Below are 16156 nucleotides of genomic sequence, written 5' to 3'. Positions count from 1 at the left end.
ATATATATATATATATATATATATATATATATATATATGTATATATGTATATATGTATATATGTATATATGTATATATATAATATGTATATTATATATACTATATATAACATATAGTATATATAATATATATAATGGGATTCTCTTTATTATTGTTGTCAATAACAAATAATTTCATTATGCCTTCCAGACTCATATTTCTCAATATGTATAAGAAAAAATTCTAGAATAACACATCTTAGAAAGTTGACGCAATAATTATGAATAAAATGTCCTTTATATTGATGGGAATCTTGTTAAAATATTTACGTACTCCTAGGTAAATTAGAACTCACTAGAACTGATGACCTAAGAGCTGAATGAACATAATATTCTGACAGTAATCTTTGATAATCAGTTAAGTCTTGTTTTCATCCATTGACTTGTGGTATTCTCTGTCTCTTGTGAAGAAAGAAGTTGACGTGATGCTAAGAACTGAATATTCTTTTTTCAAACAGCCTTATTTTCTTTCATTTAATTATTCTGGGCATCTTTTCACAGAAGTTGGGCAGATGACATGATACCCATTTGTGTCAGGACATAGATATATCATTCATCTCAAGGAAAAAAATGTTACATGTAAAGAGGAATATGTGCGCAGGGATGTAGCTCAGTAGCAAAGTACTTGCCTAGTAGGTGTAACACCCTGGGTTCTATCCCCAGTACCAAAAAGAAAAGAAATAAATACAGTTAACAAAAACCCCACAAAACAAAAAGAGGACTACGTTTGTTTCTTTACGTGAGACAGGTTCTTCTTAAGTATCCAAGACTGGCCTGGACTTCCTCATGTGGCCCAATTGCAGAGGATGTCCTCATGTATTAATTCATGCCCTTAGGATTCATATTTGACAACTTAATTAAAAGTCATTAGTGAAGTAAAGAGAATCTAGGAAGAGGAAAATATGAACTACAAGTTATTTAGAAAAAAGAAAATGGCATAAAAGCCAGTAAATACCATGTAGGTATTAAAAAGTTATTTTTTACACATTATTAAAAAGTTAAGTTGTCCACGAAGCCTTGCAAACAGTCTGCTTTACGACAAGTAGGCCCGATGCATTTTCTTATTATGAAGATCACCGGTCAGAAGTGTGACCTTGTGGCCCTTTTATTTCCACATGATAAACAAATACTAATTTTTCATGACCATAGATAACTGGCCCCAAATACAGAATAATAGGTCTCAAAAAAAACTCATAAAACTTGAAAACTGATTTAAAACAGACACCTACAAACAATCCTTCCCTCAGAAAACATTAGTTTATAATAAATGACTATTAATAAAGACATTAATCATGTGACAAAGACTATATATATGTATATATAGCATATATACATACATATGTGCATATCTAATGCACTAATAAATGTACCAATCTACTAAGAATTGATACAAAAAGTTAGAATTCAGGAAGTACAGAGGTAAGTCATACCTTAAATTCCTCCAAGATTTTGTAATTTTTTCCATGATATTCACAAAAGTTCTTCACTTCTTTGCATTCTGGACAGCATCCATTGTGTTCCACTTTAGTACACTTTGGGTGAATTTTAGGGCATTCTGGCTGGTCACAAACAGGTCCATCTAGAGCACAGACACATGGACAGTTGGAATGCCCTGGGAAAAAACGTTCTCCCAACTTGTATACAAAGCCGCTGTCATCCACACACCCTTTCCCTCGATAGTCATCAAAGATCAGATTGTCATTACTGGAGGTCTGGTCACCTTCATCAGCAGGATAGTCTTCATGACTGATGGCAGCAGAGGTGACCAATCCAGGGATGACCAATAGAAGTATGCAAGCTTCATGAATATGAAGAGCCATCCCCCTCCTCAAAGACTTCTGGATGTACTCCTAATATTATATATACTCAGCTCCTTCCATGGGAATACAAGAGGGGTAGGCTGAAAATAAATATTTAAAAATAATTTGACATATATAGAAAGAGAAATATAGATTCATTTAAGCCCTTGTTTGCTTGGGTTCAATTCAGAGGATACTATATCCTCAAGTAGACTAAATTCATGCAATGGTTTATATTTACTGTGAATTTTTCATAGTTGGCCCTCACAAAATATGCATTAAAATTTTTATTTGTGGAGTTATTTTACAGAGGAACCTTGAACTTGAATTTACCTTTAGATTTTAAAAGGTCTGGCTTTTCCTAACTAGAAGTTTTGCTAAGCTTCAAAGGGTGGTTATAAGTAGCTACTGACAAGCAGTTCCAGAATATTTGGATTTTCATCCTCTTCTTTAAACTGGACTGGTCCAGTGGTAATATATGTGTTAAAACTATCTGTGCCCAAACTCAAGAGATTACTATAAAAAAGTAAATTCTGAAAAAAATGCATAACACCAATCATTGGATGTTTTAATTGAGATGGAGCTAGTATAAATGCTTTCCTACTTTTTATACCCATAAATGAAGAAAGACACTAATCTCAACATGAACTACTCATTTCAGTCAACATGGAAATAAAAATATCTTAAATGTTCTATGGCGAATTAGAGAATGATTTAGAACAAATAATACAAGAGAGCTTCATCTACTCAAGCCAGTTTTGAAAGACAATTTTATTTGTTTTACTGTCCACATCTCTGTTTTACTCAGGAGGTAAGCGCCTAGTGGGCAGGAAAGATCTATGAATTTTTGCACAGCCAGGCAATTTAGCATTTGTGTCATGTAACTTTGTGTAATGTAAATAATGAGTTCATTATTTCCATATGCTATAATCACCATATATATTCTTGAAAACACAATTCTTTTGAACTGCCAAACTATTTGCATTTAGGCAACTGGCACAAAGATGGTAACATAAAAGAATTTACTGAAGTTTCATTAGGTAATAATGAAAGCATTGTCATGCATAGAGTATATACTTTGATAATTGGGTGAAATTAACTCTTATAAGCCTCACCTGTTATTCCTGCTTGGTGTAAAAGTCTTGTTACTGGGGTCTTATTTACATAATAAGAGTAACTAACTCAAACTAAAACTCTTGAGAAACTGTTACTTTAGGGAATAATAGATGAGGAAATATGTTGTAAAATATTTGTGTAGTTAAAATGTTTGTCTGATATTGGCTTCCTGCCAGTATCACTAAGATGGTATATAGGACATCCTCAGATGTATAAATGCCACTCATTGGTTTATTTTCAGAAACAATGACAAACCACATTTTTCTTAGGCTAACATAAACAGAAGATAAAATTAAATATGACGAAGGTGACATTAGGAAACTTCATAAACTATGAGATTGTATTTACATTTTAAGTTAGATATGCAAATTCTAGTAATAGTAAAATGGCAGGCAGTATATTCATGTGTTCTTTTCAGAAAAATCTGATATCAGAACTCCAGTATTCCCTGATATTAGAATTATTTTGGGGTGGGTAAAGATACAGGAGATAGATTTCTCTTAAAATATGTCAAAAATAATGAGTCATGACAGTCCAAGAAAATGCAAACCTATAATTCTGCTTGAGAGCTGGAAGCTCTATTTGACAAAGCATTTTTTCTTCTAAATTACTGAAGGGGTCACAAACATATGAGAAGCTTCTGAAAAAAGCATAAATATATTTAACTAATTAAAGCATGCATTTGTACACCTGTTTTATATTTAGAAAGTTTATCCTGGAAGGAAAGGGAGCAATGTGACTCATAATATTCTAGCATCATCTATCAATACATGCGGGCAAGCAACATAAAATACACATATGATTCTGCTTCAAAAGGACACAGAGAGAAAACGATCTCTTTGTAAGCCACAGGTAGGCATAAATGTGTCAGGTTATTATGAATATAAACTTAAAGGTCAAAACGAGGGTGGGATATCTACTTTTTATGAGCATGAAACCTTGCTTTAAATGTGAAATACATTTTAAAATCTGCATGGACCAACCAAGATTTTCTTCTTAATATAATAAAGTTCTTAGGCTATTTTAAAAGCCTTCTTTATAGCTGAGCTACTCCAATAAGATTTAAAATACAATTTCAGAAATGAAACCACAGAGGTATCCAATAACATGTTTATCAGAAGATTATTTTTTAAATAAGAAAGCACACAACGGTTAAACTGAGGGTCACTTTCAGATAAACTTTCCCTCCCCACCCCATATTGTTACATATGATTTTAAAAGACAGCATCTATTTCTTTGAGAAAGCAAACATAACTCATGTCATAAGAAACACTTACCTATTCACCCTGGAAGTGAATGGTGGAGGTGGCGGGGGTGGGGGGTGGGGGGCTGTCACAGACCAACCTGAACTAAAAGGTCAGGTATGTTCTTAAGAAAGCAGTTCCTCTTTAGTCCTCCCAAGAATACATGTTTTCAGGCATGAATTAAAAGCAATCCATTCTCTTTACCTCCCATTTCAAAACACAATCCAGATGCAGTCTCCCACCCTTCCAGAGAGAAACACAGCAAATACACACATAAGAAAAAAAAATGCTGTGGACCTGTCTTCAGAATTCAAAGCAAGAAGCAACGCTGGTCCCGCAGAAATCCAGAAACCAATAGCAGAATCATGTTGAACTTATTTTTAGCTTTTTTTTTCCTCTCTTAGATCCTTCTATGAAATTTCCTTGCTGATTGCGCCTCCTCCACACATGGGCTCACTTACGGAAGGTTTGCTCTGGCAGTAGAGGTGATTTGGCTAGGCTCTGAGGATCACAGACAGCAACAGCATACTGTAGCTTAAAGCCAGCTCTGCCGCCAATACCATCAGCATCGTCCACAAGATGTTGCTTGGATCCCTTGTTACACCGCAGGAAAAGAGAAAAGAAAGAAATAAAAAAGAAAAAAAGAAAAAAAAGAAAAAAAACTAACTGTGGGCGCCAAAGGAGAGGAGCAACTTTAGCCGGGCTTCCGCATCACTGAGAGCAGTTTTCAGACTGCTGATGTGTGCTTCTCATTCTGCCGGCAGCCGGGAATTCCTCAGCACCACGGACAGCGCCAACAACTGGCTTCTGAGTCCAGGCTGGTCGAAATCCCGGAGCTGCTGCTATAGCCCAGGCTGGAGTGTTTTTCTAAGCAGTCGCGCTTTATACAGCGGACGCATGCATTAGGAAGAGGAGAAAGCATTCTACGTGAGACGCTGATTTGCATTGAAATTACAATACACTTGAAATTTTTTTGTAATTATACCTAATGCATCCTTGGATGGGCTGCAGAGATGAAAGTTCCGGAAGAGCCTCACATTTAGATTTAAGCCATCTGCAGTCCTTGATTGTTATTAATAGATAAGCATAATCACTGTCAAAGAATCTGTGGAAATGAATGCTTGCTCCTTTCTCTTTGACCCTTTCGTGGCAGAAAGACTGTCTTCTGTACTACATAATTCAACTTTGAGTCCTCTGGCAGCTTGAATTTGATTTTTAAAAGAGGGAAAAAAAAGTAGCTGCGTTTTCCTGCAGTTTGTTCTCTAACATTAAAAATCAATCCCCTGTAATTCATCTAGTCTGTCATTAGGCGTCATTGTAAAGCTGTTTCTCCCAAATCCCTAGCAAGGGTGCTCTGTCTCTAAATTCTTATCAGAATGACACAGGAGAAAACAAAAAGAACCCAAACAAACATTTAAAAAAAAGACCAGACAAATAAAAGAACATAAGTTATTATTATTGTTATTTTTATTGGTAACATTATGAACACTAAAATGAATAACCAAAGCATGTTTTAAAACAAATTTAAAATGTTACCTACTGGCTGTTTAACCAGTTATTTGCCGGTTTGGGACTACTCCAGGCATTTTCAAACCTTAAAGGGAATGGGACCTGCTGCTAGCCTTCAGCACCACGACCGGATGGTGCCATCAGAACCTCCAGAGTACAGGTATTTCCCATCGTGGGTAAATGCCACTGTCTGTGCCTCACTCTCGTGGCCCATCAGCTTGTGGATGTGCCCAGATGTAAGATCCAACAAATGGATAATTCCATTGCTGCTTGCCTGAGCCAAAACTCTACCTGAAAGTGGGAGAGAAGAAGAGGGAGAGGCAGGGAGAGACATGGAGGGAGAGGGGAGAGAAACAGGGATGGGGGAAAATGAAGAGAATGAGATGGACGAGGAGGTGGACAGGGAGATGGACAGATTATAAATAGTCATAGTTTATAAGTAATACAGCATTTTGTTTTATTTCAGTTGTGATTCAAAACTTATTTTTCTTAAATATGAACTACTTTTAATTTGAGTATAATTAAGATCTATCAATGATTAGAATACAAAATTTTAGACTAGGAAAATAAACCTTAATGCTTTGCCTATTCTGTATGTAGAAGTCCTTAAGCACCCACTATTCTTTGAATATCTGTGACCAATACATCATTTTGAGATGGCATTAAAAGCAATTAAGCCAGGCAAACTTCCTCAAATGCATATGTTGAAAAGTTTTAAAAGGAATGGCTTTTAACTTTTACCTATGGGAAAATGTACTTTTAATCTATAAATATGTCTTACAAAAATTATATTTAAAATTTTGTGTTCTACTTATCATAATTATGCTAAGTCATTGCTTAAAACAGTAACAACATGCATTTATGCTCTCAAAGTTTATAATACTCACAAATCAACACATTTTCTTTGGAGATGAAGTAAAATGAATTTAAATAAATCTTAAAAAGTGAAATTCAAATAAATTTCAAGATGATTGGCTTTGTCATAACTTAAAATTCAAGATATTTTTAAACTAAATTTTTGTTATATGATAGGGCTAGGAGAAGCTAGGAGAAACTGTTCTAGTAATCTTTAGGGTATATTGTAAGGGAATAATAATCACTAAATTGAAACAATTCAATTTGTATTTAGTAGTTTTATTGAAAAAGTCTAGTAGCAAACTATCCAGGACCTTGGAGGCAGAGAAAACCAATAGACTATGGTTATATGAACTTAGTATTTAAATTACTACAGCATTAGTACTACACATTGGTTATGTGACCACACTCAGATAGCGTGTGCAACAATAGTGTTTAAAGTTTATCAAACTCTTCTGCATGCTGAAGCTCATATTTGGTGCCTGACACAGACAATCCTGTGCAATTCATAAAACAATTTACTGATAAAAGAGTATTATGAGCAGGGAGCTGGTGGCTCATGTCTGAGATCTGAGGATCGCAGTTCAAAGCCAGCCCGGCAGGAACGTCCCTGAGATTCTTATCTCCAATAAACCACTAGAAAGCTGGAAGTAGCTTAAACCGTACAGCACTTGTCTTGAGCTGAGGAACAGCATCTAGGCCCAGAGTTCAAGCCCCACGACCCACAGAAAAAAGAAAAAAAGAAAAGAGTATTATGTAGGTGAAGACAAAAAAAGCTTGAGAAGACTTAGTATCTTTATCATGATGACAAAGATGAAGATGACAAAGGTAAAGAAGGAGCCAATATTTAACCACGGCTCCTCAAGCCTGCGCATCCTGGGCTCTTTTTTTTTTTTTATCGGTCGTGGGGCTTGAACTCTGGGCCTGGGCGCTGACCCTCAGCTCTTCAGCTCAAGGTGAGCGCTCTACCACTTGAGCTACAGCGCCACTTCCAACATCCTGGGCTCTTGTCATTCTACTTCTGCATCAAACATGGCGCTTTTAGCAGTGATGCCTTCTCAACAAGCCTAAAAGACAATTTTTCCATTTCATAATAAGAGTTTGAGGATAGTGTCATCATAAAAGCATCGTGAAATATTCAATTGAAAATTACATCCCACTCAACAACACAAACAAAACAGAAATCTCTAAAACAGAGAGAAGCTTTAAGAATAAAGTTAACCATGATAAATATGGTCTATTTGCAAACCTTTACAACCACTGAGTTTCTTCATCTAGAACAAAGCCTGACACAGCAAAGATCCTTAGGATGGATTAGAGTGTCCAGAGCAGCAGATGTGAATATTTATTATAAACCTTCTTCTACTAAGTCTTCGCTGACAGAGGCATTACATATAGATTTTACATCCCACCCCACTCTAAAGGCAGTCGCTATTTGTAAATTTCCAAAGAATCAAACAAATATGGTTTTTTGGTAGCCTTCATACAATAGCTGAGAAAGTAGTAAGTGAATATTCTTTAAAAAATTTAAACTGAACTATGGTGAATAATGCTTCGATACACATAGTTGTGCTGGTAGCTTTACTATGGCCTTGTGTATTTTCATTTGGGTAATGTAATGTGCTCATTGCCTTACTCATGTAACTGTAACCCCACTGCACAGCATCTTCACAGTAAAATTAAAGAATTTAAACTGAAGGAAATCAAACAAAATCAAAGACTGTAAAAGGGAAAAGGATTGCTGGGTGCCAGTGGCATATGCCCATAATCCTGGCTACCCAGGAGGCTGAGATCTGATGATTACAATTTGAAACCAGCTCAGGCAGAAAAGTCCCCAGGAGACTCTTATCTGAATTAACTAATCAAAAGTTGGAAATGGTGCTGTGGTTCAAAGTGGTAGAATACTAGTAGTGAACAAAACATCTCAGAGACAGGGCCTGGGCAATGTGTTCAAGGCTCACAACTGATGAAAAGGGGGGAAAAAGGATTTAGCTTTAAACCATCATTTTTTTGAGGAAGTCAAATCTGTAACAATTGTAAGATTCATGATTTCATTATTTCTGAGTATATTTAGGATTATATAATTCACCATACATCTGATGTTTCAAATACTTTCCTTTGCTAGAGCAGACATGAAGTTTTCCTATTTTCCTGAATTTTTCAGAAGATGGAAGATTATATGTATACCATAACTAATGCCTAAAATAAGTATAAATACCGGATCATGTTAAATGTATTTAAAATATATTGGATTATTATGTAGTATATAATGTCTAACATAAACAGTAGTTTGGCTGGGAATATGATATTTAAATCTTTAAAGTTACAAGACTTTCCGACTTATTTAGGTGCCAGGATGTATTCATTGGTAACATTGCATCTAGTTGCTATGAAAGGGAGAGACAGAGAGACAGACAGAGAGAGAAAGAGAATTCAAAGTAATGGCTCCAAAACCACCAACGAAATCCCATAGTCTGATTAATGGCAGTAATCTCTAGACAGTGGAGTTTTTAATGGAAGGATCCTTCTAAATATTCTGGTGATGGGAAATGGACAGTGAGCCACACAAAGTATTGTCATCTCAATGTCACATTCTTAATGATATTTCTATAGAAGATAGGAGGTAAAAATAGAAGATCAGTTGTCCACATCAGAACTTGGTCAGTAGAATGAAAATAAAGTAGAAATAAAATTTCAAATAAACCCAGATGAACTTTTGTGAACTTTTACTAATAATGCTCATGTTAAATCCAATATGCCTCTAAACTACTGAAATGAAAAAATAGATTGTGAATTATATTTAAATCTATTTGAAATACTGTATTAAATGTTTAAAAATGAAAATGATTGTTAGGTGACACGGAATTCTTGCATTAATCATATGCAATATTATTTTGTAAACAAGAAAAATGATATCCAATTATGAATGTATTCCACAAATGTAGTGTGTTTTGTTAACTTGCATTTTTATTAAAAATAAAAATAGTCAAAATTGATTCATAGATATTTTGATACAAGGTAAGTTACATTTAAACATCTGTTGTATAAAAAGCTGGTTTATTTCTCTTATTTGTTTACATTCAGGTTATTGAAGTGTTCAAATTTTTTACCAAGTGAGAAGAAAATATATAGTCTGGGGAAAAGATTAATTTAATCTTATCACTGCTGTTTTCATATAAATAGTTCACTATCCATCAATAGTGAGTGATTATGAATAACTCTTCATTTGTATGTCTTTAAAATAATTACTATTTCATTTTACCTATCAAAATTTTATAATATATTCTTATTGAGAAAATCACCATCATTTTGTTGTCCAGTAGATTCAACAAGGATAACATTATTTGCTCTTATTATACTGTATCTGATGAATTTGTTAGCTTTTTTGTGTGTAGAAGACAAGAATTCATTTTCCAATCTCTGCTATGAAATGATCCAAGCAACAAGGCACAGTGGCTCATGTCTACAAACCCAACTACTCAGGGGGTGGAAATCATGAACATTGTGATTTAAGGACAACCCATCCCAACTAAGCAAACAAGTCAGGTGTAGCGTTGCACACCTATATTCCCAGATTCATGGGAGGCATAGATAGGAAGATTGTGGTCCAAAGTCAGACCAGGCAAAATCAAGACCTATCCAAATATTAAAGTAAAAGTAATAAGGGTAGGTGTATGGCTTAAGTGGTAGAACACTTGCTTAGAAAGCACAAGGCTGGATTTCATATTCTAGTACTGCAAAAAAATAAACAGACAGGGGCTGGGAAGGTGGCTCAGTGGTAGAGTGCTTACCTTGCATACATGAGCCCTGGGTTCGATTCCTCAGAACCACATAAACAGAAAAAGCCAGAAGTGGTGCTGTGGCTCAAGTGGTAGAGCGTTAGCCTTGAGCTGAAGAGCTCAGGGACAGCACCCAAGCCCAGAGTTCAAGCCCCATGACTGACAAAAAAATAAAAAAATAAAAAAAATAAAATAAAATAAATCAGACAAATCCAAGAAAGAAAAAAAAAAAGAAGAAAAAGAAAACTAGTCAATCAACCTTTATAAATTAATTTATTTCTCAAAATTTAGCTCCAAATAAACATATGATTTCCTCAAAACAAGTCTTTATACTGTTTCATTCCTCAATGTTACAAGAAAGTGACAATTCTGCTAAAATCTTGAACAAAACAATCTCAAGTACAATTGCTATAAAAATTCAAATATTTGAGTTTTACTAATATTTACAAATATTTACTGAGTTAAGTTCTCATAGCAACCAAATCACTGGAAGAAGTACCGAATGAGTTAACTCATGAAAATTAGACCAATAACATTTTATCTGAGTGTACTAATTACTTTGAATAAACTAACATGAATAGGATTTTTTTCATCCTATGCTAATAAAATATGCAAAGAAAATATTCAAATAAAACAGTGTGTGTGTGTGTGTGTGTTTGTGTGTGTGTGTGTGTGTTTGTGTGTGTGTGTGTTTGAGCCAGTACTGAGGCTTGGACTCTGGGCCTGGGAACTGCCCCTTAGCTTTTTCACTCAAAGCTGGCAATCTACCACTTGAACCATAACTCCACTTCCCGGTTTTTCCTGGTTAATTGGAGATAAGAGTCTCATGGACTTTGCGGTCCATGATAGCATACCATGTATTACTGCAGTATTTTATTTTGTTTTGTTTTGTTTTATTGGTAGTACTTTTGCAATACTGCAATATTTTTTAACTCATGAAACAAGAGTTATAGCACAATATATATAAGAGAAAAATACTATTATGAATATGCTTACAGAAAGTTATGAGGCTGTTTCTTTGTCATCCATGTCTATGAGAATGAGCTAACAGAAAAGCTAGAGCTCCCTTTGCCTTACATGTCCTTCAACAGAGTCTCTCTTCCAAGATTCCAGATCATGCCAGGATTTGAAAAGCAATACTTATTATGAGGAAAGCCTGACTTTATTTACTGGCTTTACAGTTTCCTTCAGAAATGAAGATTCACATAGAATGGGATATTTCAAACAATCTTTTTGGCCACCACATTATCCAGAAAAATTAACTCTTAGATGTAATGCCTGCATTAATTTTTATAATTGATTTATTTAGTGTTTATTTTGATTTTTCTACTTTTTGACTCTCTGAGACTAAGATAGTCATGTTTTGTAGGTCAATGAATTCCTAAATAGATTTAATACAAACATCATACACACTAAAATTTGTACCTAGTTGAAAGCTAAAAAACTCATTTCACCTCCCTTTCCATCTCTCCAGCCAAATTTTCTCCTTGGCTTTCATCATTTTCTTTATGAATGCTAATTCTCTGTGTTGCAGATCCAAATTCCATTAGTTTTTCATTTTATCTCTTTCTCTATCCTCAACCAAGTTTTTCTATCCTTCCTTCCTGTAATCCAGCTGTCTTTCCAGCTATTATGACCCTGTATTAAGATCTATTTTTAGATTTCAAGACCATTGACAAGATTTACCAGATAATCATTCAGTCACTACTTATGTTTAAATTTACCTATGTAGACTCAATGTAGTTTTTAAATATAGTATGTGCATGTGTGTGTGTGGGGGGGAGTTGTGTTTGCATGCATGTGTGTGTATAAGCTACTGCATCTTGAATTTAGGGTCTTGTGTTCTCATTGGCTTTTTTTTTTCACTCATGGCTTTCCCTCCAGCACTTGAGCCACACCTCTAACTCTGTTTTAAAATTATGATTTTATTGTCTTTGAGTGGTTGTACAAAGGGGTTCTAGTTCAACACGTCAGTTTATGAGTGCAATGCTTCTGATCAATGTCACTACTTCCTGCACTCTCCCCCATCTTTCAACCACACCCATCCCCTCTATTTTCTTAGTGCATTTTCACATAGGTACATTGAACACTGTGACTGGTGTTCACTCACCCTTCCCTCTTCTACTCTAGCTAGTGGAGTTAGAGTCTTATGGACTCCTGTGCCTAGGTTGGTTTCCAGCTTGCTTCTCTAATCCCATCCTCCAGAGTAGTTAGAATTATAGGCTTGTGCCACTGATGTACAACCCCTTTTCTAATTTTACTACTTCTGTCCTGCAATGCCCTTAATTTGAACTGAACAACAGCAAGAAAAGCACCAGAAACAACAAAGGACCCACATCTCTGACTTGCCCAATGTTATTTTATTTTCAATTAAAACATCATAGGAGAAATGACCTGGTCAAGGCAAGGAAATGTACTCATAGCAATTGTACTAACTGGTTGAAATCAGATGTTGGCTCCTAATTTAATGCTCTTTTTACTTTCTCTTTCTGACAGTGGAGAATATTTCAGCTTTCTGGTATGCCTTTCAAGGCCTCTGTACTATTGTATATATTCTGCATATTCTTTTCTTTTCTTTTTTTTTTTTGTCAGTCACTGGGCTTGAACTCTGGGCTTGGGTGCTGTCCCTGCACTCTTCAGCTCAAAGAGAGCACTCTACCGCTTGAGCCATAGTGTCACTTCCAGTTTTCTGGTGGTTTATTGGAGATAAGAGTCTCACAGACTTTCCTGCCCGGGCTGGCTTTGAACCGAGATCCTCAGATCTTAGCCTCCTGAGTAGCTAGGATTACAGGTGTGAGCCACTGACACCAGGCTGCATTTTCTTACCCAAGCATACTCTTATGCAGACATATACTTTTTCCTCATTTTGTTCTCATTCAATTTCCCCTTTTCCTTTCCTTCCTTCCTTCCTTCCTTGTCCTTGAACTCTGGGCCTGGGTGCTATACATGAGTTCCTTTTGCTCAAAGATAGCACACTACCACTTGAGCCACAGCATCACTTCCAGCTTTTTCTATGATTGATTTGGATAAGAGTCTCATATACTTTCTTGCCTGGCTGTCTTTGAAACTCAATCCTTAGATCTCAGCCTTCTGAGTAGCTAGGATTACAGGGATGAGCCACTGGCACCCTCCTTGCTCTCATTTCATAATACATATTTCATTTTATTACCTAGATTGTCATGTTCCTTATTCCCCCTGGTGGAATGTGTCCAGGGTCCCTGGCCATATCTTCCAAACAAAAGTTGATCTATTAAGTCCTAGTTTGCAAGTATTTTCTTCATAAATTTGGTAGTAGGGAAACCTAAAAGAATGTCCTCTTCTATTTATTACATTTTGTTCACACTCTTCACATGATAATGTCATCATAAACTATGGGTAATCATGTGTTTGTTGTATTTTCTCAACTTCTTTTGGTTGGTCAGGGGTCTAGAACTCTGAAACTGGGTACTATCCCTCAGCTCTTCAGCTCAAGGTGAGTGTTCTACCGCTTGAGCCACAGCACCACTTCTGGTTTTCTAATGGTTAATTGGAGATAAGAGTCTCACGGACTTCCCTGCCCAGGATGGCTTTGAACTGAAATCCTCAGATCTCAGCCTCCTGTGTAGGTAGAATTACAGGAGTGAGCCACCGATGCCCAGCTTTCTTAACTTATTAAGCATTCAAGGGCAGTATCAATGGCATCTATTTTTGCGTTTCCCATAACGTAGCAGGGAAACTGTTGAAGTCAGTACTCAGTGGGCAACAGTGACAGTTGCCATAACAACTATTATTTCCTTTATTATTTTAAGTAATTGGACAAAAGGGATTGCATTTAATAAATCAGCTCATAAGTAAATGCTTTTTTTTTTTTTGCCAGTCATGGGGCTTGAACTCAAGGCCTGGACACTGTCCCTGAGCTCTTTTGTTCAAGGCTAGAACTCTACCACTTAGAGCCACAGCACCATCTCCCAATGCATCTTGATCAATATCGCCCCATAATTACTTCTTTTAGGACTTATTATTTTCTGACCATTGTCCTAAATCCTTTCGATATGCTATATCATTCTATCCTGACATTAACCCATTGTGTTGTTTACCTGCTCTGTCCATTCTAACAGCTATGATGCACACAATGCCACTCAATGCTTGAAATGTAGCTAAGAAATATGTCTGTCCCCAAATGCTTACAGGTGTCAAAGACACATTAAGTGGAAAGAATGTAAAATATTTTATTTACAACTTCATGCTGGTAAAATGTTAAGAAGATAGTATTTTGTTAAATAAAATGGATTTTGATATGTATTTAAAATATAAACACCTTCAGGAAGTGCAACTTTTCTGAACATTCAAAATATTATTTATTGAAACAAATTCCAGGAAACGATAACATGCTTTGTTGTTGTTATTGTTATTGGTGGTAGTGGTGCTTGTTTTTATGTTGGAATTATTTTTTTTTGAGGGGGGGTGCTGAAGAAAGGGATGGAGGAGAATGATCTATGTAAGTTATGGGCAGGGATAGAAAGGGGAAACTGGAGGAAAGTGAAGGAAGGGGTGACATTGTCCAAAAACTGTAATCACCTCTTTACATCTTCTTAATGATAACAATAAAATTATAAATTACAATAGATACTCAGGAGGCTGAGATCTGAGGTTCAAAGCCATCCCAGGCAGGAGAGTCCATGAGACTCTTATCTCCAATAAAAACCACTATAAAGCCGGAAGTGGTACTGTGGCTCAAGAGATAGAGCGCTCACCTTGAGCTGAAGAGTGCAGGGACAGCACCCAAGCCCAGAGTTCAAGCCCCATGACTGACAAAAAAAAAAAAAACATACACAGGAAATTGATATTTTCCTCTCAAAAAATGTAAGGCTATTGTAATATGCTCAAATATGTTATTTTCATGTTATGTTTGTGGTAGATGGTGCTAGCCTATAACCCTGCTTTTCAGAGGAGAAAAGTCTGGCTAGAGTGATTATAACAACTTCTTCAAGGGCACACGGTTCATGATTAGTGGAAATGGACGGTCCATATGACTCCAGAGCTTATGCTCTTATCCTCTACGTCACGCTCTAATACTGCTGGATGGATTTTTGTGGATTAGTTCAATGTCATCTCTCCACAGTGATTAAGCTTCTCTTACTCAAATGCAACATGACTCAGAGTAAACATCTCTTGAGTGTGCAGCTCCAGATCCCATCGGAATCCATGTTTGTTCCTAGGAATGCCTTAAAATTAATCTCTATTTAACTACAACAGTGCTTTTAAACTTTCATCTGTCATTATTCTAATAGTGTTTATTGACTTTCAGAACCTGATTGTACTTGGCTTCCTGGGAATAAACCAAGGCAACTTGTCTTTATTCTTTTAGTGTTCCAAGAGTGCATTCAGTGTTGCTAGGATTTAATAGTGCCTTGGTGAGCAGGAAAGACACTGCTGCATTTCTCAGGGAAGTGTTTGATATTAATATGTTACAGAAGTACAATTTCTGTTTTGCTCTAGGGGAAATAAATCAAAATATATTATTAATCCAATTCTTATCCTTTCAACAATACAAATACCACCTCAGCCTTTTCTAAATAGTGAATAAAGTGATTTGTTAAATACAACAATCATATTTTAACCACTAATCATCTCTGAAAAGAGAAAGAATTCTTGCTTTGGTGAGATATTTCCATTTGTTTTGGCAAAAAAATGATTTGGCAGTATTAAAGACAATTTGTTTCCCAGTGGATAAATTAAAACTTATTTAAGGTAAAGTACTGGATCCCAGTTAATGATTTGGTCAATGATATTCTCTCAAGTTCCAAGCACATATCACTAAGTTGAATGGAACATTA

At 35.8% G+C, this 16156-nt stretch overlaps 2 protein-coding genes across 4 annotated transcripts in view; both read right to left on the bottom strand.

Moving 5' to 3' along the window:
• Window positions 1-4782, bottom strand: part of Vwc2l (von Willebrand factor C domain containing protein 2-like) — a 146932-nt gene extending 142150 nt beyond the window's left edge. The window contains exons 1-4 of one of the 2 annotated variants that reach the window (XM_013037779.1): window positions 4659-4782; window positions 4231-4440; window positions 1759-1938; window positions 1469-1617 (exon numbers count right to left, since the gene is read on the bottom strand). In XM_013037779.1, coding sequence (XP_012893233.1) covers window positions 1469-1617; window positions 1759-1858 — 249 coding nt within the window. In that variant the 5' untranslated portion in view covers window positions 1859-1938; window positions 4231-4440; window positions 4659-4782. Of the gene's footprint in view, window positions 1-1468; window positions 1939-4230; window positions 4441-4658 lie in introns of those variants that run through there. The other variant, XM_013037771.1, reaches the window with a different exon arrangement.
• Window positions 4783-5704: 922 nt separating this feature from the next.
• The window catches only part of Spag16 (sperm associated antigen 16), a 775427-nt gene continuing 764975 nt past the window's right edge, over window positions 5705-16156 (bottom strand). For both annotated transcript variants that reach the window (XM_013028752.1, XM_013028820.1), the window contains one exon: window positions 5705-5997. In XM_013028752.1, coding sequence (XP_012884206.1) covers window positions 5822-5997 — 176 coding nt within the window. In that variant the 3' untranslated portion in view covers window positions 5705-5821. The remainder of the gene's footprint in view (window positions 5998-16156) is intronic.

Source organism: Dipodomys ordii, unplaced genomic scaffold, assembly GCF_000151885.1.
Source record: "Dipodomys ordii isolate 6190 unplaced genomic scaffold, Dord_2.0 Scaffold1, whole genome shotgun sequence".
NCBI classification, from domain to species: Eukaryota; Metazoa; Chordata; class Mammalia; order Rodentia; family Heteromyidae; genus Dipodomys; species Dipodomys ordii.
Note: the sequence above shows the minus strand (reverse complement) of the source record. Positions and strands in the feature narration are given on the sequence as shown.